Source organism: Sycon ciliatum, chromosome 4 (genome assembly GCF_964019385.1).
Source record: "Sycon ciliatum chromosome 4, ocSycCili1.1, whole genome shotgun sequence".
Taxonomy (NCBI): domain Eukaryota; kingdom Metazoa; phylum Porifera; class Calcarea; order Leucosolenida; family Sycettidae; genus Sycon; species Sycon ciliatum.
The window spans coordinates 26,319,143-26,344,790 of record NC_088646.1 but is presented as its reverse complement, the minus strand read 5'-3'; the positions used below and the strand labels follow the sequence as shown (position 1 = coordinate 26,344,790).

At 48.1% G+C, this 25,648-nt stretch overlaps 2 protein-coding genes across 2 annotated transcripts in view; one reads left to right on the top strand and one right to left on the bottom strand.

Moving 5' to 3' along the window:
* LOC135813674 (E3 ubiquitin-protein ligase rpm-1-like) lies at window positions 1-4,909 on the top strand (the record flags this gene model as incomplete). Its single annotated transcript, XM_065326718.1, is given in 3 exon segments — window positions 1-118; window positions 1,373-1,477; window positions 3,892-4,909. Coding segments are annotated over 3 exon segments (496 nt in total), but the record flags the coding sequence as incomplete, so codon positions are not given.
* LOC135815327 (protein broad-minded-like) overlaps window positions 1-25,648 on the bottom strand; it is an 85,130-nt gene that overhangs the window by 47,614 nt on the left and 11,868 nt on the right. The gene's annotated exons all lie outside the window — the stretch shown is intronic.

The following is a 25,648-nucleotide window of genomic DNA, read 5'->3' as shown; positions in this document are numbered from 1 at the left end:
AGTTGACAAGGAGCTGGAAAACGAGGCCATTACCAATCCATGCAGCGAGTTCTACCAGAAGCCGGCTGAGTATGCCATGAAGCGCTATGCGTACTACCTCTGCCATGACTGTGAGAGGGTATGTACACAAGATAGATAGATAGATAGATAGTGGTGCACTGCATTGCCATATGCTGGTAGACTGTTAGAGTACAGTATTGCCAGACAGATAGACAGGTGTCCAACCCAACAGATATGTACTCGCCAGTATTCTCTTACATCACCACAGTGAGGTGTCCAGTCGTATGCACACAATCACACATGTTCAAGTAAGCCATGGTTTTGGGGGTCAGACATGCATTATATCGTTATCCGTAACAGTGTAATTGATTCATGGATGGCACCAGAAATTTCGACCTTCCAGCACCTGTGGTCACGTGACTACTTTCGCAGACTGTATGCGTCAGAGGCAGGTGTAGCATGTAAGCAGTGTGAAGATGGTATACCATGAGGATAATGTGCTTCCATCTAATACTTCTCCTAGGATAATGTGAGTGTGAAGTCCATTTCCAATAGATTCTCCAAGGTACGAGAAACCCGGCCTTTTTTATTTTATTTATTTTTATTTTTTTTACTATTGAACACTCACTGCATGATGAACTAAAATGAGGAGAAGAACTCGACACAATGGTACATATCCAGCAGGACGGAGTGGGTGCGACCTGTGAAGCTCAGCCGACCAAGGGTCTTGGCATCACAGCTGCACATGTGCACCAAAGGAAACAAAATGGGGAGTGGAAGGGCGGGGAGGGGAGCAGGAGAGCAAGAACTCTAAGGGTAGGAAAGAGAGGAGGGGGGGGGGGGGTAGGAAACCAGGAAACTTGTTATTCCAAGATATGAGTGCAGACAACTACGCAAACAAGTACAAATATAGCAGTATCAAGATCATGATGCTGAGGCGAAAGTAGAGGCTGATTGCCGTGCAGATTTGACGAAAGATTAGAGGAGAGTTAGAGAGAGATAAAGACAGATGGATTGGGAGTTTGATGAGAAGGGAGTGCTCCGAGAACATGAACAGGGTCGTACTGGCAGTAGCCTAGGGGGCGATGTCCGTGGCCAATGACCAACCCGACCGTTTCAGGTAGCGGTAGGTCTGAACCTTGAACTGCTGCATCCCTTTGGCAGACGGTGCATCGCGGAGGAGAGTGGCTGGCAGTTCATTCCAGGCTTCGATGAGGCACTCCGGGAAAGAGCGCAGCGCAACATTGCACGATCTGGCAGGTAGGGCTGTCTGGAGTTGAAGCTCGTGCGCAAGGTTGGCTGCCGAGCGGCGGCCTGGGTAAGCTATTGCGAACAAAGAGCGTTGCAACATTTTTTCCCGTTTGATCTACAGCCTTACTTCGGCGGTGATGCTCAGTGTGCAGTACAAGTTGTCGGAGCAGAGTTTGACCCACAGGAACTTATGTGTGGACACTGCTCCAATGTCCTAGGTGTGGAGGTAAGAATGCTATCTCGATGCATATGACTCCGTGTGAAATTTGAGGAATTTAAAAGGTTTTTTTATTGAATTCTTTACTCTCACGACGGCACCATCGCCAATAAGAGGTTGCAGTTGACATTGTTTATCACACAGAATGGAGCAGATTTTTGAATGTTGCTATGTGGGGAAGATGTGAACGGGGCATATGGGCTTAAGGTAGCAGTCTACCCAGAATGATACCTGTCATAGGCTATCCAGTATATCTCCAGAACGCATCAGTAGAATTGCTTCAAATTTTCAACATAGCATCATCATGTCACTAGGCCGATGTAGAAAAAAAAACTGGCAATAAATCAAACCAAAAGTGAGATGACAGAAAGTTTTGAGAAACTCCTGTACAGAAAATACGGACCGTGAAGTTTATGCAGCATAACTTTAGTTTGTACAACAGAAAGCATTCCAAACTTACTCTCTCTCAAGACCTCATGCATGTGGAAATCCAATTAACCTTTCAAACCAAGAGAGGATAGAAATACTGAGTACTTGGCAACAATCCAAATGAAACCACCCGAACGGTCGTAAACAACACAGACCGCTTCTTCTCGTAAACAACACAGACCGCTTCTTCTCGTAAACAACACCGACCGCTTCTTCTCGTAAACAACACAGACCGCTTCTTCTCGTAAACAACACAGACCGCTTCTTCTCGTAAACAACACAGACCGCTTCTTCTCGTAAACAACACAGACCGCTTCTTCTCGTAAACAACACAGACCGCTTCTTCTCGTAAACAACACAGACCGCTTCTTCTTGTAAACAACACAGACCGCTTCTTCTCGTAAACAACACAGACCGCTTCTTCTCAGCAGAAAGTCAATGCAGTTTGCAAGAAAGTTACATACTGTAGGTTCATTGGATAGGTAGGAAAATGTAGATGCGAAAAAAGGTAACATTCAACACAATAGCATGAACAGTTCTTGAGTTATGCTGCATCAAGTGAGCCCCGGACAACTAAAAAAGAGACAACATGTAGTAGTCAAAATCACACCCCAAATTCGCCTGCTCCATAAGTACAACCTTCTTTCTCCATAGTAGCGTCAACAAATCCTTTCTTCTTGGCCCTGCGCCTTTTCCTGGCTTTCTCCTCCTCCTCAGTGCTCTTTCTGGTGCAATGGTACTGTTTCTTGCTGTCCAATTCTCCCAGGGCTGCTGATGTGTAGGCGCCGGCAAGCATTGCATTTCTTTAAGCAGCCCACCGATCTGCTGGTAGCCACTGTTAAACAGCAAGACAGATAGGTACACTGCTGTCCTCACAGTTTTGGCACTGCATAATAATTCTTTGGGGCAGATGACCATATCATCCTGTTAAACGCCTCGTTTGCATTCTGCGTGGCTCCTCTAGAGCATCGCTCAAAAGTGGCCGGTCAGCAAGACGAGTATACACAGGGCGAATCTCATCCAGTACAGCCTTCGGTATAACATCATGGTGCTCGTACATGCCAGGCCGCCCCGCCCGGATCTGCTGGTATTTGCACCATGACTCCAGCCCCTCCGGACAAAATGGTGCATAAGCTTGTCGTCGGAGGAAGCTCGGTGACACAACGAAGCCCGTATGGCCTTAGCAGCGCGCGTGACATCAGATGGGTGGTTGCGTATCGCCATGCCGTAATAGTTTTGCAGCGAGTCGATCAGGCTATCAGTCAAACGGCCCCTTCCACCAACAGCTTTTCCACCGGCTAGCTTGGTTGATCGCAGGCGCTGTTTGAGATCACGGAGGCCTTTCCCCAGCCGCTTCTGAACGTGTCCTGTGCATTCTTCTTTAGCAATGGGGATATCTCCATACGGCTTCTCAGCACAGACAGCAGCAGTGTATCCCTTGCTAGCACCGTCTCCCAAGTAGGTGGTATATCGAAGCCCACGGTGCTCCAGAGACCACTTCCAGAGGACTTTCACTGCCTCCATTTCCATTGCAGGCGATGAAGCAGTGGTGTTGATCAATCACTAACCACGTTTTGCACAGTACTTTGCCCGCAACTCGCAGAATTATGTAAAATTATTGGAATGCAAATTTCAAATGCTATTTTGGTATTCACGGTGCACTTCAATGCATCATATCTTGCAGCAGGCTGGCCCAATGACTGTGAAACTTCACAGGCATGTATTTCAAACTGTTGGCTTTCATTTGAGCCAATTTTCAATGAAATGGACGAACTTTGCTTTTTTCGCATTTTTAGGGTAGTGCATGATGGTGACCTGTTGACCAACTCATGTACAAATTCAACTGCCAAGAGGAGAGGCAAGAAGTCGAGTCCAGTTGTTTGCATATCTAGGTTCCACTCTAAAAGGTGTGAGCTATGAAAAGGAGGTCAGACATCGAAATGTCTATCCAGTGGTTTGTGTCTCAAGTTGGCTGACTGGTTGTTTTTGTCCAGGTGTGTCCGAAGCACGGAACGGACTTCATAGCGTACAAATGTCGCTACTGCTGCACTCTCGCCGTCTACTTCTGCTTCGGAACAACTCATTTCTGTCCAATGTGTCATGACGTGAATTTTAGGGAACTGCGCTATCAAACCAAATTTCCCTCCTGCCCTGTAGGGCCCACGTGTAAGAAGCTGGAAGGAGTGCCGTGTCCGCTTGGAATCAAGCACCCTCCAACGGGCGAGGAGTTTGCCATTGGCTGCGTGGTGTGCCTGGATTTGCCATGATGTTAGGTCATCCTCAGTTTTGTGCTTAATCATCAATCCCATCACCAGGCCTACTTGAATACTTCTGTGCACTGTTCTTTAGTCATGTAGACCAGGCTGGACTTGGCTATGGAAAATGCAAAAGGAACGAGAGTAACAAACTATTTTCACACACTTCTTTCTTGAATTTCCCTGTATGAGAGTGGCTCGTCAGTATACCTTAACAAAAGACTGTACTCTACTCACCCATATGTTTTACGGTCGCAAGTTTTCACTGCCCAGTCAAATGTGTTGCGGATTTCTGTTCAACTATGATTTACGCATGTTGTTGTATTTGGTTCTTGTCTGGTAGAGTCCAGTGTCTGATGTCATAATTATGGTCTAAGAGTACGCGCGAGTATGGTGTGATGTGTGACGTTTATGGTATGTGGTGCATGCAAGAGTACGCGTTGTCAGAGTGTGAGGATCTGCTTCCGTCTGTGTGAGAGTGACTGTCAAGTGAATGCTGTACATGCGCAGTGCTAGTTTGGTCTGGAAATGAGAGTCATGTGTGATTCGTCCGTGGTCTGGTTGCCTTGTTCTTGGTCATGTGTTCTGTACGTATTAGTCCCTGATGGGTTGTCCCGATTTGTCGTCGGTTTATTACTGCTTGTTCTTTGTTGTTTTCTTTCAGTCTTTTCCCGGGAGTCTTTCCCGTCGTCGTTTTCAGTCTAGTCTTTTTTGTCTCTCTCCTCCTGCGCCTTCGTCATTTGTTGATATAATACAAGTATTGAAGATACAATCAAGAGTTTGCGTTGTTGTGTGGCGGGGGCCAGGGGGAGAACCACTATTTCAAATGCACTCACATCATGTTGCTCACCAAGTTAGTGGCAACACTTTGCCTCATATTCTCAATAGTTTCTCCTTGCTGCAAGTACTTTTTTGCCGGGAGACTCAAGTCTTGATAAATTATGCTACTCCACAGAGGAGTCCATGCTATTTATTTGCTTACTAGACCTTTTTTTACTTTACTAGCTTAGCCGGCTGCTGATGCCGCTACTGTCGTACGCTATTGCCACTGGTGCTGCAGAAATTTACAATTATTGGATGCAGCCCTTTCCTATTAGAAAATGTACTTTACTAATATGCAAAAACTGCCAAAAAGCATTGTAGATTAAAGTGTCATGTAAGTCTTTTATTATGAGCGCTAGCATGCTCGTGCAAGAATTAGTTAGCAGCCAGCCCAGCGAGCTGGCCCAACTAATACTTTCGCACATCATACGCGAGTCACGCCGGCCGCATGCACCTGTGTACTGTATTTACTGTCAGTGGGCATAAGCATGCATGCAGGGATCCTGGGAGTCGTATAAAGCCTTAAAGGTTTATACTGTAAACCGTGAAATTATTGCCATGGTCTAATTTCTGCGAAATTCGCGACCGCGTGGAAATCGCGAAATTTAGAATTAGACCGCGCGAAAAGGAGATCCATGAAAGGTTTAGCAAGAATGCCACAGGTTTAGCAAGAATGCCATTCTGCAATCTCAAAATTAAAACCTCGCAAACCTGTCCGGATTCTGAAAACGCGAACTAAAAACGCCGCGAAAATTTCACGATTCACAGTAGTTATACGACCCCTGCATGCCAAGCATGAATACAGAATACAGAAAACTCATGCATTACAAGATGAATTCTGGGCGCCATGTTTGTTTAACCATTATAGTTTCGACTACAGCCTTTCGTACCATTACAAGTGGAATACAATGGTGATTAACATGGCCAGCAAGAACTTACTCTATTTAATAATAGTCAGAAATTGTAGGTGCTCAATATTTTCGGCCCCGGTATGAGCTATGAAAAAAACAGGTTTAGTTAGTGAACGGAAAATTTAGGTTTAGAGAAGCAGAATATTATTGGATTATGTGTGTTAGTGTTTGTTCGGTGACATTTTAGGTATGAAAGTTGAAACAGTCACAATAAATTAAAATGTAACAAGTGGTACGCTAGCTCAGCAAGTCGGTACGCTTTCCAACGGCCAAAGAGATTTGGAAAGCTTGTGTGTGTGTTTGTGGGTAACTTGAACATTCGGGCCATTGCCGAGCCACCGTGCTCACAGCAGAGACGTCTGTGTGTGTTATTGTTGTGCGGAAAGTGGACCACAAAGACAACATAAATCCTGCCCTCATGCTGCATGCTGCATACCATTACCAGGAGTCAGGACTGTTTTGATATTTTCTGTGTTGCCTAAACTAAAGTATTCCTCATTCAGACATTCTTCCTTATTTTGGCAGTGCATGACTTTACTGATAATAATGATGTAGGCTCATGTTACAATACACTCATGTACTGTACTATGATGAAGCCGCGAAATGCGACGAAGTCGACAAATTATGTCATTGTTTGGTTCTTCTAAGTAAGTAACCTACTTTGTAGTTAGTTCTAGGGATAAAGAATGACTGGAATGAGGACACTGCTTACACAGTCACGTTTATACCGTGTTATCTCTATAAATAAGTAATATAAGCACAGTCTCCAATAATAGCACGTCTCCAATAATAGAACACCTTGGGGTGGCATTCAAAAAATAAAGTGCTCAGTCTCCATTATAAGCACACTGTGTAAATTCATTATCTGTACCGGCGAAAAAACCCTGAAATGTGTGTGTCTGACATGAATTTGGCATGGCAACATGCCTCTGAAATAAGGTTGAAATAATAATGGAACAGTCTCCAATAAAGGAACTTTAATCAGCTGCGGCAGTTGGCAGAGGATAAGTCACGGTGGAATGGCACCCCGCGGTACTCATCTCCCTCTGCCGCTTAATATCCACTGCAGCTAGGGTGACCATCAATATTAAACAGTCTGTCTTTCTGATATTGCCACTCGCACTTGACAATAGAAGCAGCTTTCCAGTGTGCAGTTACATTCAGCCATGGTGTGTGCTTGTTTGTTTTTGTGAATCCTTCCCAGAAGCAAATGCTGGTTTTTGTACATCGTTTACTCAGCTTTTAAATATTTGCAATAAGATTAGGAAAAAAATTGGTTGTGAGCAACACTGGCTCACACTCAAATCACTGTTTTTCACCGGAAAAATATTTTATTTCAACGTTTCGGTCATGAAATAACATCATCAGGAATGAAGTGGGCACACCGGTTAGGATGGGTTAATAAATGAGGAGCGCTGCGAACTGACAACATATCACACCTGCATGCACTATTACGAGAGAGAGAACAAAAGGACAAAACATCACCAAAACAAAACCTGGTATAGAAATAACGCAATACGCGACAACTCTAAATATGGCACAGGTGCAGGCAACAAACAGAATGTACATGTGCACTAGGTGCGTGCAGACATGTAAATGCAGGCGCTAGCAACAACAGTAGTAGTAACAGTGCACTAGTGCAACGTTGAAATAAAATATTTTTTCTGGTGAAAAGCAGTGATTTGAGTGTGAGCCAGTGTTGCTCACAACCAATTTTTTACTTATGAAGCTGCGTGATGCGTCCTACAAGATTTTAAAAGATTAAGAAAATTGCAATTTCGGAGAGAAAAGAGCAGTACGTGGCATGTGGCCTCTAATTTCCTAAAAGATTAAGAAAAGCTAAACTTAAACACACAGCGAGGAGACAATAATTTGATAACCGCAATCAATAAAACTAGCTGAACCGACATTTAAATAATAATAATAATAATATCTGTATTAGGATGACCCAGAGGCTTGTCGCCTATCCAGGGGTTCACCGCTTAACTTAAGGTGGCGATCTACCTTCGCGGATAGTCCACCGTAAAATACAAACATCTCAGCCAATTCTCTTTGGAATTAGGTCAAATTTTCTGGAGACATTCATTATGTACCAAAGGACAAGGAGCAGCACAAATAGAGGACAGACTCCGCTCATGTCCATTGTTATTGCCGAATCGCGATAATTGGCCGCACCCGCACCTCTTAACCGCAACATTGAAATATGCATCCATCAAGTAGAAAATAACCAATTGCTACAGCGTTCCTAACATATATTTCTAGGTATTGAATATCAAGAAACAGTTGCAAAGTCCTTTAGATCACAATGTCACAACAAAGCGTTTTGACGCGCGCATCCGCAAAAAAAGTCATGATCGGGTCCACAACCAATGTGAGAACAAGCAATGATAAATGGCTAAACGAAGACATTCACGAACTAGCTGATGCATCACAGAGCTCAGAAATGTATAGGTTTAGGGGTATAGCACCTACCACTTTGCCGCAATCGTGGTAGAAAAATGCGGGATAGGCTAAAAAGTTACCAAAAACACACAAAAAAGGTCTATCCAATTCCAGCCTACCTGCCTACAAATCTTCACATCAGAAGCCATCTGGCTCGTAGGTGACCTCATTTTGGTCTCCTTGATGACTAGTGATGCTCTTCTTCAGTCTTCTTTACTTCTTCCTTGACTTCTTTGTCACTTCCCACAAGTTCCCAGCTCTTCCTGGTTGTATCACAATGGTGTTACTTAGTGCGGTGCCGAGCAGAAAAGCGATGCTATCTGGTTTCAGTGTTCAGCTAGAGTCTTCATTTCTTCTCTAAGGGCTTGTTCAATCAGGATCATTGCAGGCAAAATCAAGTCGGAAACCCAGCCTTCCCTGGTGGCCTCTCTCCATGGGTATGGCAATATAGATGCTGATGAATGAGGCATATCCAGGGTGCAGCCATGCCGTTTCCGTCACACATCACGGCGATCGCATGCGGTTGCAGCACTGCCACTCTGGTAAATTGCCTCAGGTCCAGCGTAGCAGATCACATGTCTGCTTCTGAACTCATCTCGGAGAACATGACCACAGATTGAATAGGATCGCGTTGCCGCCACAGGTCTTAGTATATATGGGCAGTAGAATATTGAAAACTATGCAAAGTGTCACTGGCGGTGATGAATTCGGCGCATACTAAATACAGGCCTGTGGACTTCCAATTTGAAATTGAATTTCTCAGAGTGAATGGACTTCTCTTCTCACCACACACAATGAAATCCCAAGGCAAATATCTGGGTTTGCCTGCTCGCTTAGTAGATCTACGATGGGATGTGGACTGGTACAGCTGACAGCATACTGATTTGACCAGAAATAGCAGAAATCACTCAATATTTCACAGACTAACTCCAGTAGGCTATATTTTACACTCACTGCCTGACGCCGAAAGAGAGAGAAAAACTAATCACCACGATAGCTAGAACTGTTGTTGACATCGTCATCGTCAGAGTAGTCAGGGTTGGAGATGAAGTTGAAATACGTCTTCGCTTGGCAATTTTTTTGCCAATAAATTTGAACAGCGTCGTCAACGTCAGGGATATTTTCAGCGGATAGATGGATATCGAGAGCTTCTGGCAGTCATATAGGCTGCTTCGGACATCCAAGACGACGGACAGTACTCATTCCACCCGATCTTGGTGACAGGCGACGACGTGAGACGTCTCCAATAGACTTTCCAAACACAATTGTTTGAATTCTTCACAAATTATCGAATTATTGATTTGCGCATGCGCACTGTGTCCATGATGACGTAATATGTGCGTATTGGTATGGCATGAGTCAGCAGTGGTATTTCTGACGAGAACAGAAAATTTGAACAAAATCCACAAGGATTTACCGTGAAAAGACCGATTTCTACGCTTTCCCCCAAAAAGTTGCAATTGTGCGAGTCAAAGATATGTTACATTCGGTCTTTGCAAGCTCATAGCAGCCATATGGATAAAGCAATCTCACTCAAATTTTCAGAGATGATGTCTGGGATCTATACGAGCAATTTGACACCGCATTGGACGAAATTAGAGCAAGTTGAAAATTTCACAAAATTTTGACCCCTGAAGGTAGATCGCCACCTTAAGGGGGCAGCCTACCCATAAATTTCATATGGCATTCAATTGACCGTAACTTTGGTGTTTCTCAATGGATTTGAGTGAAATTTTGACCACACACTCCTGCCACTATGCTGGCCCTCAGGACATGATTTACAAGTTCTTGCGCCTCACTGACAGGCTTTCCAGGCCGGAAAAACAAATTTCCGGCATAGTGCCACGGTGTGCGAGCCACCCAGGAGCCAAACAAATGCATTTATAATTTTTTTCACATTTTCGTGCTCATTCTGTTCGTGCGCGGGACTCAAACCTAGAACAAGTCCAGAAGCAGCCATGGGTGATGGGGTAGGGCCCCTCAACGAGGCCCTGGAATCTGTCACAACGGAACGAGTGGGCGTTCTCTCACACACTCCCACAGACCCAAGTCAATTTTTGAATTTTTTTAGGTTTAGCACGTGCTACGAGGTCGTACCTAAGTCCTTTGATACAACATCCAGTGCTGGGACCTCCACAGCAAGCCATTTCCACAGCGCTGCACACCAAATCCAGGATACCCTCAGAAACCGGCAAAGACTACCACTCACGTTTCACTACTGCCTAGTACTGAATCCTACCTGACTTCTTGACACGACTCAAACTTGCCAAAGTCACTAAATCAACGTCAACTACAATAATCAAGCCACATATCTGCAACGTCACGAGGGTGCTGGCAAAAGTCCTGCTGCACGGCGGCGGGCGAAGCCCAATACGTGGCTCAAAAACCTGATTTTTTGGAGCAAAATTCTGCACACTTTCACGTGTTTCCATGATACGACAAGTTGCGCACGGTCTGCTCACATTCAAATACAGTGCTGCCAACAAATGACAGCGTGCAACAAAAAAGTCTTTCCTTGCAAGGGCACATTTTCGGCCATAACTCTTGAACGGCCGGCCAGATCGGGACACAATTTTCAGAGAATTTGCAGCTATTCATGCTCTTTCAACTGACGTAGCACTCAATATGAATTTACAAATTCGATTTTTCAGCGAATTTTTGGGTAGTCTGCCACCTTAAATGCAGGAGTCGACTAAAGTTAAAGTCGACTAAAGTCGACTAAAGTTTGTAGTGCAGTCAAGTCTGTTGTTCGTCGAACATACTACGCAGTACACTTCGTGCCAGTCTTTACGACGATGCGTGCGTTTACGGTGCGGAAGGATGTCCTACCAGCTAGGGTCCAACGGATAATGCAGGCATTATATTCGGCATTATACGACTATCCGAGCATCAGAGCATTATAGAGCATTAGAAAGGAACAAAACGAGCATTATGTGAGGTTTGAGTGGCATAACGAGTTTCATTGTGGATAATATCGGGAAATCTCAGGTTTTTGGCAACAATCGGCTACAATCATGATCATGAGATTTGGTCTGATGATTGGTTTTTGCCATGAAACTCTGAATAACAACGAAACAGCCCTATTTTACTCTTTTCTGTACCTCTTGCGTACTACGCTCCTCCCATTCCGGGCATTTGACCACTATGCATTGTACCGGCACATGACTTTGTGATTGTGTAGACACGTAACACCTTTAACACTAACGCTACATTACTACATAAAAACGTTATGATTGTAACGATGAGGTCAGGTATTTGTGAAGCATGCCCAGCCGAGGCCGAGGCAGTTCAAGTGGCACAAATCCGGAGAAATTATTTACGAGGGTTCTTTTACTTTTGTAATAATGGAGAGCTATGAAGGAGACATACCCGAAGTGCATATCAAACAGACGAAGAAGAGTTTTCTAGTTGTGCCTGAGGCTCTGGCGATAGCATCTCTAGCGATACTGAAGTAGACACTGATGCATTGCTAAATTTGGACCAGGATGAAGGAGCGGCTATAAACAGAAAGAGCTCGTTCCAAAAGAACTGCCTTTGCTGAGTCCAGCTCAGGAGGCTCGAAAAGAACTAGAATTTCTCATGGACTCAGTACCAAGTCGATTGCTCAGCAGCGCCTGTCTTACTTTCCTGATGAAGCACGTACAGTTAGTTGTGGACGGTTGTAATGCCAGGCCTACAGTCAAATGCTATCAGAAAGGAAGAGTATTGTGGCAAGCCATACGTCTACACACCATCTCAAGGAGAAGATGAGAGCACAAGCAAAGGATGTAGAGTGGCGATCATGTCTTATAGTGCTAAGAAGTGGTGGAGCTCGTGAGAGATAAGGTGGCAACTTCAGATGCAGATCGACGATATGCAAATTTCTTGGAAGTTTGACAATGTGCAGACTTTCTTCCATTTTTGTCCCAAACCAAGAGCATTATATCCCTTGCTGAAGCATTATAATCAGCATTATAAGGCAGTTTTGGAGCATTATGGTTAGCATTATACGAACATTTTCGGAGCATTATCCGCTGGACCCTACTTAGGCCTTGACGGATTATGCTAGCATAATTTTTCGCATAATTCCTACCAAAATCGAATAATCGCATAATTCAAGGCAAATCGCATACGAATCGCATAAATAATGGAATAATCCGCCTGTTCGCACCAAATTCCATAGAGTTGTACATGTTCTAAAAGTACAAGTAGATACACCAGGAAGTCGTAGGTTTACGACTCCCTTGATAACATGTTCAGTCCATTACAATCAGTGATCCCCTGTTATTTTGCACAGAACCATCATATACATGTACATTAGCAGCATATGTGAGCATAATGCGGCATAATATGATAACTTTTAGCATAAAAATAGCATAATTCTGCAATTTTTTCAGCAATGCGAAAAGCATAATTTCACGAAAATATTAGCATAATCCGTCAAGGCCTAACCCTACTACCAGCCCATCACCTAAGTCATCTTATTTACAACTTTGAATGCCGACAATGCGCTAGTCGGTATGTTGGTAGGACTGTTCAGCACCTGAACGCACGCATCAAACAACACACACCACGTCACATACTTCCACCTTGCGCACAACAACAAAGACCGAAGCGAGGGCGACCTAGAAAACAACCATTAACCACACAGCCGTTGCCTACACAACCCGCGGATCCTGGCTCACAGACTGTGCTTGCTCCGCCGTCGCTGGTGGCGGTGGTGGAGGAGAATGGGCGTGGTGGCTCATCGGGTCGGCTTGTGTCGCCGCCTTTGCTCCGGTCGTCGGTGGTTCCTTCGTCAGTGCCCCCGGCGGCTTTGGCTGAGGCGGTGCCACTTGCGGTCCCGGTCCCACTGCCTCCTCCTGATCCTCCGCCATCGGTTCTTGCGGCGGTGGAGCTTGCCAGTGGCAGACCGCGAGGAACACTGCCAGCTGCATTAACACTACAAATGCCGACTCAAAAAGACCCACCTTGCATATCAGTAGCTCCCACACCAACACCAACAACGCAATCTACAGCAACCACAATTAATCCACCATCCAAGCCCATAATTGAAAGACCAAGACGATCAACAGCCAACTACAACAGAAGCTACGCACTCAGCGGACACTTGAAGGGCGAAAGGAGGGACGTGACAGCAGGGTGACGGCCGAGTTGAGTTCAATGGACCCGGTCAGGCGGGATGGACGAGACAGAGAGAGAGTACAGAGGAAGCGGAGGATGGAACGGACGGCGGAGGGAGCAGTGAGTCGGAGAGCAGTGATGGGAGTGATGGTAAGTGCCGGTGAGAGTGTTAGTGTTGTGCGTAGGTTTCGTGGTAGCAAGTCTTCAGTGTACAATCATTTGCTAGCTAGTCCTGATTGTTGCAATTCGTATTCCGACTCTTCGTTCACTGTATTGTGCCGTGGTCGTCATGGTTATGGACTACAGTTAAAAGTGTTGGAAGCTATCTATCAGGGTATGTATAAGCCTAATTTGTGTGTACAGAAAGATAGTATAATTGGGTTGAAATTGTTCAAGTAACGTGTCGTGTTTAGTGCGGTCAAGCTTGGCCGTTAATGTTCTAGGTGTAATGTACTGCTGTTATGTGTTATCACGTTGTCCTTCCTTCCTTTCTCCTTTGTTCATTTCTCGCTTTGATTGTTAAAATTCACACTTGTAAATTTCACTGCTGTTGCTCTTAGTGTGTCATAGCCCGGGAGTGAGGGCTTGTAACTTACTGCTGATAGCTACTGTGCGTAGAACGTGGACACACTATGTCTTCCGTAGTTGGAACAGTTATGTACTCTTGATGATAGGTTTGGCTGCTTTCAATAGATGAAGCGCACGACTGTGCACTTGCGGTAGGAAGTGCAATACAATGTAATTATAAATTCGCAATATAGTAGTAGTACGCGAGGTGTGGATGAGTGTGAGTGCACCTACTTGACCACTTGGTTGGCAATGCTTTTAATCAGGTTATTGCAGTCTAGACGCCGGGTCTAGTCTCGCCCCTTTCTAATACTCTTTCACACTTTGCATATTTATGTTATCATGATGACCGCCGCTTCTAGATCACGCAGACCTGTGCTTGTATGTGTGTGCGTCTGCGTGTCCGATCGCCGTTCCGCGCAGAGGGCAAAACAGCAGTTTAGCTGCATGTTTAGCAAGTACTATCGCTACTGCCGCTGCTTGCTGTTTTCTACAATCTGTTATATCATAGCATGCTGTTGCTTTTAGCGAGAGGTTCTTTCGGTGCTCTTCCTCCAAACAGGAACATATTCTCTGCTCTGACGAGATCAGTTGGTTATGTGTGTGTTGGGTTAGGACTGGGTGAAGTTGCGTTATGCCAGCCGTGACTATACTTGTCACAAAACGTTCCGAGGGTTAGAGACGACACAGCCATGGGCGAGACTAACCGGAACACGCTCCCCGAGCGAGTTATCACAAGTGGTGCTGTGACCAGGATGGCTGGCAAGAACGAGGCAACAAAGTTCACCATTCCTAGAAGAGGCGCGAAGATCTCGGCCAGGCGCTTGTAGACGGTGCAAGCGCAGTCTAAGTATATTGAAGATGTTCAATGTATCCTGCCTCACTACTGGTTGTGTTGTTGTGGGTGCGGGAACTGGCCTCCACCAGGGAATTAAGAGTTTTGTTCTCTGTTGTGCTCGATAGGCATGGCGCAGTGATGACTGAGCTGCCTTTTGCGATGAGAACTGCATGCTGCATGATGGGCATACAGTTCATAAGGAGAGGTATGGATGTGTCGTACCACTCTGGTCTGTTTGGTCTAGTCCTCAAGCTGGGAAGCCGGCTAACGTGATTAGGGTGAAATATTTGATGGCGCCTTGCGGGCGATGAATCATGGCATGATGGTGAGAGGCATTCATGATGCGGCTTGCACTGGTCGGCTAGGCTAAGTGTGTGATGAGCGGGAATCCGGATGGCGCACGAGGCTCCGCGAGATGTCGCGAGTCAGGCGTGGGATCGGGAAACCTGATGCGACGGTGGTCGCTTGGCATGTTCACACGGCGGTCAGGGTTACAGTGGTTGAGTACGCTGTGCCCACGGGCAATTGGGGTGCGCACTCGTAGGCGCGCGCGTGCCGTGATCGGGCGGCAGCGGCGTGGCTGAGTATATCAGGCGAGCTGAGGCGAAGAGGACTGAGTTCTTCGCGGATCAGTCGTCCTGCTAGCACTATTTGTCTACTTTGCTCGTTCTTTTGCTGTGTTGATGATGGCTCAGCAACAGCAACAACAAGGCAGAGGTGTGAATGCGCCTGCTGCGAATGTTCATCAACCGTTAGTAGCTGGTGGTGCTGCTGCGGTGGGTGGCCCTGGTGCAGTGATGGCTGCAGCAGGGGGAGCGGTAGCTGGTGCTGGAGGAGCGCCAGTTGCTCCAGCCTTCGGGAGGCCTGCGGTGATGCCCGAGGCCTACGATGGTTCCGGAGACTGGGTGGAGTATATCCAGTACTTCGATCAGTGCGCGCAGGTGAACGGGTGGAATGACCCGCAGAAAGCGCAGTACTTAGCGGTACGCCTCAGAGGTGGGGCGCAACGCTTTTTGGCTACTATACCGGCTGCAAGACGGGCCGTATGGCAGCATGTGAGTGCGGACCTTGAGCGAAGGTTCGCACCACCTGCTAATGAGCGGCAGTTTAAGGCTCAATTCCGCACGAGGAGGCGTAAATCCGGTGAGGATTTAGCGCATCTGGCGGATGATCTGCGTCGGCTGGTGGTGCGGGCGTACCCCAACATGCCGGGTGGGTTACAGGATGAGCTGGTGAGGGACCAGTTCATCGAGGCGGTATCTCCTGTGGCCTTGAGAGTGAGGCTGCAGGAGAATCCTCCGGCGACGGTGCAGGCGGCATTAGAGATGGCGCTGCACCTGGAAAAGGTTTGGCGAAGTGTTGACTTGCCAAGCGAAGCTCCGCAGAGGCTGGTGGGCCCCTACGGAGAGAGCCAGCAAACACAGTTGGTGACGGCCGCTGTGGATGTTGCTGAGGCTTCAGCGAGAGGACAGACGGACGTCCTCGAGCGTACTTTGAGCAGCCTGGTGAGGACGCTCGACCAACTACTGGAGAGGCGTGATGCTCCAAGTGGTCAAGGAGGGCGAGGCCGAGGAAGAACTCGGGATCAGGAGCCCGCTCGACGAGTGAAGATGTTCACTTGTTGGAACTGTGGTGAACCGGGCCACAGGGCAGCCCAATGTCCTCGTGAAGCGCAGACGGGGCGCGGAGGATACGATGGCTCGAGGAGAGGGCCTTTGGGAAACGGCCAGTGACTGGGGCGATGGCCCACGTGCCTGGTCAGACCATTTCTTTGGGTCGAGAGTGTAATCCGACAGCACCTGATGAGCGTGCTGTTGAACAATCCATTCCTATGGTCGGATGCGACTCTGGAACGGGGATGTTGACCACGGGGACAATCGATGGGTTGTCAGTGGAGATGCTGGTAGATACTGGAGCGGCTGTAAGCTTAGTATCTGCGGATCTAGCCAGGAAGCTGGGCTACGATCCGGATCGACTCACGGCGGATGCGCCTGGGTTGAAGTTTTGTGGGGCAGATGGTAAGCCTTTGGTGGTGAACGGAAAAGTGGTTGTTCACCTTGGCGTTCAAGGATGTGTTTGTTCGCCGGAAATGCGGGTAGTCGATGGGCTACGATTTCCATGTGTGCTGGGACGTGATGTGCTGTCCAGCATTCCCTGTAACATAACCTCTGCGAATGGCAAGCTATGTTTCAAGGTCGAAGAAAGGCGAGGGGGTGGTGCAGATGAGGCTCCGCTCCGCTTGCAGGAGAAGATTGTTCTCCCGCCACACCACGAGATGACCGTGGCGGCTGTGGTGGACACTCTTGCATTCGATGGGATGCCAGAGTTGGGGCTCACGGAACCAGATTGTGGGACTGCGAGCGACCCTGGTCTCTTGGTGGCAAAGTGTGTTGTGCGGCCACAAGAGAATCGTGTTCCCGTGCGATTGATGAATTGCACGGCGGAACAAATCACTCTGCCCAAGAGAGCCCAGATTGGCAAGCTGTGTGCAGTTGCAACTGTGGTGGACGGTAGTGAAGAGTTGGACGAGGCGAATGACTGGTGTAGCTACGGGGCTAACCAGGATTTGTGGTCTGTACTGCGAGTGGGGAACCCCGATGGTGGTCCCGGCGCAGGGAAGCGCTCTCCAGGCGGGAAGAGGCTGCTTGAAACCGGTGGTGGTGATGACGATGGTCGGTCACACCATTGTGCGATGAGGGATGATGAGGCAGTACACGAGGCCGACGTTGACCAGCGTGGTCGTGGTACGATGCCTGATGGCTGTTGCTCTCAGGAGGGTAACCGGGAGGCATGTCCCCCACCTGATACAGGCAACAGCGAGCAGCCTGTGGTTGAGGCCGAGCAGTTGGCTAGGCTCAGAACCTTGGTCGAGCAGTACAGATGTGTATTCGCTATGAACATGTCCGAGCTGGGTCGGACAGACGTGTTGAAACACGAGATTAGGACTAGCTGTGATGGTCCAGTTTATGAGCCCGCAAGGAGATTGCCTTGGAGCTCGCGAGAAACATGTCGGAAGTTGGTTGACGACATGCTTGAACAGGGTGTGATCGAAGAATCGGTCAGTCCATGGTCTTCACCAGTTGTGTTGGTGCGGAAGAAGGACGGATCGACGAGGTTCTGTGTTGATTATCGGAGAGTCAATGCAATAACCGTGAAAGATCCATACCCACTCCCGCGTATTGATGATACGTTGGACGCGTTGGGCGGTGCGATGTACTTCTCGACGCTTGATCTGTGCTCTGGGTATCATCAGATGCCAATGGACGAGGCAGACAAGGCCAAGACGGCATTTTCCACGCCTGATGGGCACTATGAGTTCCACGTGATGCCATTTGGTGTGTGCAATGGCCCGAGCTCATTTCAACGGCTGATGAGTGCCGTTTTGCGAGGTTTGCAGTGGCAGATGTGCCTGGTATACCTCGATGATATTATCGTGTTCTCAAAGACGTTTGACGAACACTTGGAACGACTGGAAGCAGTGTTCCAAAGACTACTGGAGGCTGGTCTTCGGTTGAAACCCTCGAAATGTCATCTGTTGAGGACAGAAGTCAATTTCTTGGGTCATGTTGTCACGAAGGATGGTGTGCGCACCGATCCGGACAAGATTGAGACCGTGTCAGAGTGGCGGTGCCCAAAGAACGTAGCAGAGGTGCGTTCTTTTATGGGTTTCTGTGGCTACTATCGACGGTTTGTGAAGGATTTTGCATCCATTTCTCGGCCGCTGGTGAAGCTGACGAGGCAAAATCAGAGGTTTTCATGGGATGGCGAGTGTGAGATCGCATTCCAATTGCTGAAACAGAAGATGTCTTCAGCACCCACGTTGGCGTATCCGAGGTTTGAGACCGATGCACCCCCATTTGTAGTCGATGTGGACGCAAGTGGCCATGGTTTGGGAGCTGTGTTGTCCCAGACCGACGCAGATGGTCGGGAGCGACCTATTGCGTATGCAAGCAGAGGGTTGAACTCTGCCGAGAGGAATTATGGCTCGACGAAGAGTGAACTCCTCGGACTAGTGTGGGCATTTAGGCATTTCAGATGCTATTTGCTGGGTCGAAGGTTTGTCGTGCGCACAGACCATCAAGCACTAAAATACCTGAACCGTTTCAAAGAACCAAGTGCGATCGTGGCGCGGTGGCTTGAGTTTCTGAGTGATTTCGATTACGAGGTGCGTTATCGGAAAGGTAAAGTCCATGCCAATGCTGATGGCTTGTCTCGACAAGTGCAGGATCAGAGGTGTGGCACCACAGTCCCTGATGAGGTGATCGCTGTGGTATCAGACGAAAGGAGCTCAGTGGCGAATGCTGAGTCGGTCCAGAGTGACCTTCCTACGCCCTTTGTGCGGCGACGAAACTGGACATCAGCTGATTGGGCTGATGTTCAGCAACGTGATCATGAATTGACACGGCTGAGTGAGTGGCTCAGCTCCGGGTCATCTTCGCCTGACTTGACTGGTGTGAGTCCGGCTCTGAGGCATTATTTCCGAGGACGAAAATGTCTTGTGGTGCGAGAGGACGTGATATGTCGCGTTTTGCACAGTGAGAACGCAGGAGAGGGCACAAAGTTTCAAATTTTGGTGCCAGTGGCGTTGCGCGGTCAGGTGCTGAGTGAGTACCATGATCATCTAGGTCACTTAGGGGTGACTAGAACGTATCACCAGATTCAGTCCAAGCTCTTCTGGTATGGCATGAAGAGAGATGTGGAAGACTGGATTGGTAGTTGTGCGTCGTGCAGTCGACGATCGAGACCTGTGGGGCGTGGCAGTGGCGCACCACTAGAGGTCACCTGGTCGGGTTATCCGTTCGAGAGAGTTGGAATGGATTTAATTCCCGGATTGCCAGAAGTAGTAGAGGCGGGGGGGTTCTGGCCCAGATCTGAACCCACTTGAACTTTCAAGTACCCCACTTGACCTTGAACCACTTAAACACTAATTAGCTTAATTGACCGCAAAGAGGGCGTGGCTTCCGGTGGGAGGAGGAGCTAAAGAAGGAGGTGTTAACCGGGGGCGTGTGTCTATGGAGGCGTGTCTCCTTGTGTCCCCATGGTGTTAAATCCCAAAGGTTCATGCATGTGACTCTTGTGTGTGTGTGTGTGTGGGTGTAGTACATGGTACATCATACTACATTGTACATGGTACATGGTGTCACTGTCTCTGTGTGTGTGTGTGTGTGTGTGTGTGTGTGTGTGTGTGTGTGTGTGTGTGTGTGTGTGTGTGTGTGTGTGTGTGTGTGTGTGTGTGTGATGACTAATGTCTGTATGCGTGCACCTTACGTAGTGTTGTGGCCTGTCTGAACTTGTTTAAGCATATCCGGTGAATTGCTGACTATTTGAGGACGGGTGACGCTCCGTTTTCTCCTATTTCCTCCTGTGTCTTGTTTTGTGCACAATGAAGGTTTGTTTGTCATGGATCTGGAAGAGGGGTTTGAAATACTGCGTCAGTACAAGGAGAAGCAACGCATGTCAAAAGCGGAGCAGGAAGCAGAGCAGGATGATGGAAGTGAATGTGACGAAAACCCACCCATATGCTTTCATCCGGAGCATGTTATCCACGAAGGATCTTATGTGTGCACTGGGTGTGGTCTTGTCATGGATACTGTGTACTTGCCCGAGGTGAATATCTACGAGCGGTGCACCCCTGCAAGGACATACGCGTCTCGCGAGCGTTTGGGAGCTCTGGACAGGCATCTTGTCCGAGTTCTGGAGAAGGCAGGTGTATCCGTAAGCCTACACCCTGTAAGAGAAATGCTTCGCTATTGGAAAAAGGAAAGCGGGTACAGGAGCATCAACTACCCTATTGCACTCACCTGCATTCTCCCGCGATGATCCCGATTCACAGGCCAAGTTGCGTCCTTTCCTACCGAAAAGCAATGTTGCGTGGGCTCGTAGCAGCAGGCAATTGAGACCGTTGCCTCGACAATTCACGGCAACATGGCTCAGTCTCCTGCTGAAGAAAGCACGGCCACTAAGTAAAGCTCAGTCTGACAAGTTCAGACAAAATATCAACACGTTCCAACCTGACCAGACGGAGTTGATGAGACAAATGATCCGGTGCTATGGTGCTTATGGATACGATGTACATGGTCTACCTGCAGAGCTGAAGTGTGCTCTCTATCGGTTCTCTTGTGCGATGCACAAGTTGAAGTGAGTCTATAATTTAGCGGTGGGTATATATGCAGCCTGTGAGTACCCTCTCCCGTCATTACTCGCAACGCGCTCTCTCAAGATGTCGATTCGACCGGACATCTGTCGTGCTCTGGCACACCACCACCGCAAGCCCTGTATCCTAGCTGCGTTGCTACGTCGTGCAGCTAGGGTTGGTGTTAGCACATGGCCAAGCCCTGTGGAACCGTTTACTGTCAGCGCTGAAGTCGACATTGCACTGCTGCATACTGAAGATTGGTCTAGGGATCTCTGGCAGGCGGTTCTCCTAACTGCTGCTACATTCCCCGAGAAGCTGCAGGACATAGCTGCTATACTAATGAAGGTGCTAGCTTGGAAGAAAGTGTTCTGGCAAGCGGCATCTCGAATATCGTCAGGGAAATGTCCTCTACAAGTGGACCGACGAGTGTTGCAAACTTGATAACCCAAGTAGCACTTGTCATGGCACTTTCAGAGCGTGCCAAGCTTGGAGGACCAGATCTTGTTCGCTCCATCGTCTCCTGTATGGAGAGAGTCGTGCATGAAGAGCTCTTGAAGATTTCCCTCTTTGATCATCATTCTCTGGCCATGCCAATGTTATTCCTCATCGCTGGAGGTATTACTACTGTACTTCTCACCTCTTTCCTATTATAGTACTGTGCGTATAAACAAAACGTCCATCTGTGTGTGCTTATATCTGTGTGCGTATATGTGCGTGAGTGTGACTGGGATATGCTAGAACATTGAAGAAAAAATGAAAGCAGGAGATTATCTTCTACATGCTAATACTGTCTATACACATATCGGTAGGAGGAGTGAACAATATAGTTGTGATGACGCCCTATGACTAATCCACTCAGTCTGAGCATGGCACGGGTGCCCTCTTCGCCTTGGTCGATGTATATGATATTCAAAAGGTTCACCGTGAGTATGTCCTTGTAAGACATCCAATGCACGGTATCACCTGGCACTACCGATCCAAAGTCGGGTTCTGCGCTCTCCTCTTCCGGGCGATGAGTCACCTTAACGTACAAGTCGATTGGTGTTATAAGACCATTTGCAGGGGATTTCCCCGGGGGGAATACCACCAACTCGATCTCTGCGTTAGGTTGCAATTGCGGTGGTGGGAAATCCTGGTCAACGCTGTGCACTGTAGATCCACCCAGGGAAGGAGCACTTTCACCTGGCGCCCCTCGTTCTCCACGACGTCCTTTGAGAGTGGCAAAAGCCGTCCAACCATGTGACAGCTTCTTGTACACGGTCAGAGTCCTCGCGTCCAAGAAGAAATCTCCCTGTCTACCTTCTTCATCGTCTGGTTCCCTTCCACCGCTGAGCCAGCCCAGTCCTTGTTCTCCCCTGGGTCCTGTTTTCTTTAGTAATCCCGCAATCTGTTCTTGGAGCAGTTGTGCCGTCGTCCTGTCTACTTTTTCCACCTTCAAAGTCTTCACGTCGTGCATGATGGTATTCTCTGTATTCTCGTTTCCCAGCAAAACCTTCAGTTGTACCATGTCCTCCTTCAATTCTCGCACCGTCTTTTCCGATGCCTGCTCTGCATCTGTTTTGTGAAAGTGAGTTGCCCAGAAAGTCATATTTACTGCTTCTTGCGTGTTCCACGTGTGCCTCTGTATAATTGGACGAATTTTTTCCTCTTATGAATTAAGGATGTCCGTTATTCTAACCGCGGCCAACACTGCGTCGGCAGTGAGCAGCGGGGTGTTTTCATCGAGTTTTACTTTGAATATAAAGGAACTGGACACACGTCACAAAACGCTGCACTTGGAATCTGCTCAATTTGAATTGCACTACGAGAATCTGAGTAACAAGACGAACAAGCTGTACGTGGTAAACCTTGAGGGTCTTGAAGAGCGCGTTGCCATACCTACCGGTAGCTACAGTGATATCGATTTGTTGGTCTCAAGCATCAACGCTGTTTTGAAAAATAGCAACCACGGAGATGTGCTCTTCACGTACTCCCGTCTGAACAGCCGAATTACCGTATCCACACCTCTCGACAAGGTCTGCGTGTTGAAAAACGATTCCCCCGGAATTCTGCTTGGTCTGGGCAGCGTCAAGCGAAGGTATGAGATTGCAGGCGCGGTCACGTTTCCCCACGCCGTAGATCTCACCGAAGGAAGGAGACTGGTGCTTCTATACACCGATCTGATTGGACCCTCCATCGAGTATGAGGACAACTCCGACTCGCGAGTGCTGAAAACCTTTCTAGTGCAAACCCTGAACGGGGTGAACAACTACGTGTTTGCCAAGGACGACAAGCGACTGTTGCTACCAAACGAAAACGTTCGCCAAATCACCTTTTGGCTCAAGTTCAACACTGGCGAGCACATCACCTCTGGCTATCCAATCTACCTGGACTTGCGTGTTGAAAATATTTCCACCTCCTAGTTAAGACGAGGAGGAGGAGAGAGAGAGAGAGAGAGAGAGAGAGAGAGAGAGAGAGAGAGAAAGAGAGACTCACCATTTCGCAACATGTCCGCCAGCATCATGATGCCTCTCGACAACGTGTTAGAGGTCCGGTCCGGTGACGTTCGACTTCACCACATTCGCCAAATGCTCGACAAAATCGTAGAACGCAAAGAGCAGGAGCAGGTCAAGATCCACGCCCTAGAGAATCTTCTCGAGCGTCTGGGTCTCATTCTTGCCGTTCTACTCTGTTTCCAAGTCATGCTAAGCGCTGGGCAGACGAGTGTTTTTGCAAACGTGGACAAACGCATAATCGGCTGCCTTTCCTTGTTTGCCTCCTGCAACAGCGTCCTGTTGGGCTGTGTTGGTAAGTACTCGAACCAGATCAGAGTGAAACTCAGCAAACTCCTCAACACTCGACAGAGATGGGAGAAGGCAGAGGATGCGTTCACCATGGATTTGGGCACTTGCATGGAGGATGGTATGCTTACTTCCGAAGAGCATCGAAAGCTGCAGGGTATCTATACCCAGGCTCGCGATTTCGTCGACGGGTCTCTGGAGAAAGCGGCAGGTGAAAAATAATTTCTCCCAATACACAAAGGACTCCACTACTACTACTACTACTACTAGACGTTATGGCTCAGGAGCTGGTGACACCGCAGATACCCGACTCCTTTAAGGGTCTGCTCACGAACGGCAAGATCGTGCAGGAGGCTATTCTGGAAAGAACAGAAAAAAAGCATTCCCTTCTGGAAGGCAGACGAGGAGTTATTCTGTACTCCTCCACCGACCGCTCTCCTCCCTCCCTCAACAATGAATTGGATATCTCATCTCCGAATTTCATCGCTCTGGGCGAGAGCTACTTCATCGTGAAGATGAGATTTTCCGTAAAAGACAATCGTGATAATGGCGCGCAAGACTATACAAGCTGGCTGTGTCCCACGTCTCCTGCGTTCTCCTGGTTCAAGAACATCCGAGTGGAACTGAACGGAAGCGAGGTGACACAGTCGAGCAAGATCTCTGATATGCAAATCGTACAGCACATTCTCAGTCTGATGGAGAGCAACGTTGCCAAGCTCCAGTACTCCGACTCCGATCTGTACGGACTGCAAAAACTCGATCCTCAAAAGGCTTTGAAGGCCATCGACCTGAGAGCCTATCAGTATGGTGTGAAACGCAAGCGTGCATTTGCCTTTGAAACAGACACTGCCGGCGGTGATGATTTCGGTGCCACGAACAACGACCATGAAGTGAAGCGCTTGCCTAGCGTGGAAATCAGCGAGACCACCAGTTTCAGCAACACCGTTCAAGAAAACGTGGTGCGTGTCCGGTCGGGCAAGTTCCAGTACAAAATGCGGCCCTTCCTGCCTTTTTTCAATGTGGACGATGCTTGGCTACCCCCGGGCACACAGGTGAAGATCAGGTTCGATCTGCCTCGATCAGAACTCTCCCGCTACTTCATTATGAGCGATCGAGGTGGTGGTGGTAACAGCGCTGAAAGCGTTGGAGATATTAGCGTTGAGCTTCTACAGCTCGACTTCGTGTTTCCCACGTACAGGATGGAGCGTACTTATACGGATCAGGTACGTCTGTCCAAGCAGCTCTACTTCCACACCTGGTGCCCTCGCCTGATTCAGAAGAGCATTGCGGACGATGCAGGTACGTTGGAGCTCCTGCACAATGCAGACATCCCTCGCAAGATGATTTTGTTCTTTACGGATCTGAAAATGAGCGATGCTCCTACCATGGGTGCCGGTCAATCTAGCGGATCGAATAGGCTGGCTCTGATACATGCGAACCTTTCACAGTTGCGCGTGACTGTCAACGACGAGTCTCTCTTCGACAACCCTCTCAAATTCGAATGGGAGTGTAGCGTGAACGATGATGGTGGTTACTTCTACGACTACAACAAGTCCAGCTACCTGCGCGGCTACAACCTCGTGCAAGAGTTCTTCGGTAAAACCTACAACACGGAAATACCCATAACGGCTGCGGACTACTGCAATCACCTGTTCATGATTCCGCTCAACTTGAACCTCGATCGACACGTGGACAACCGAAAGATTAGAGGCAATCTATCGATTGACTATCAATTCGCAGCTGTGACCAACTCGTCCGTGAACGTACCTAGCCACGCGTCTACCTCCATCAAAGTCAACCTCCTCTGCATGGATCAGTATCTGTACTCCATGGACAAGGAAAAGGGTATCAAGTCCGAAGTGGTGTGAGAGAGCGGAATTTTCTCCGTCCTAAAGTA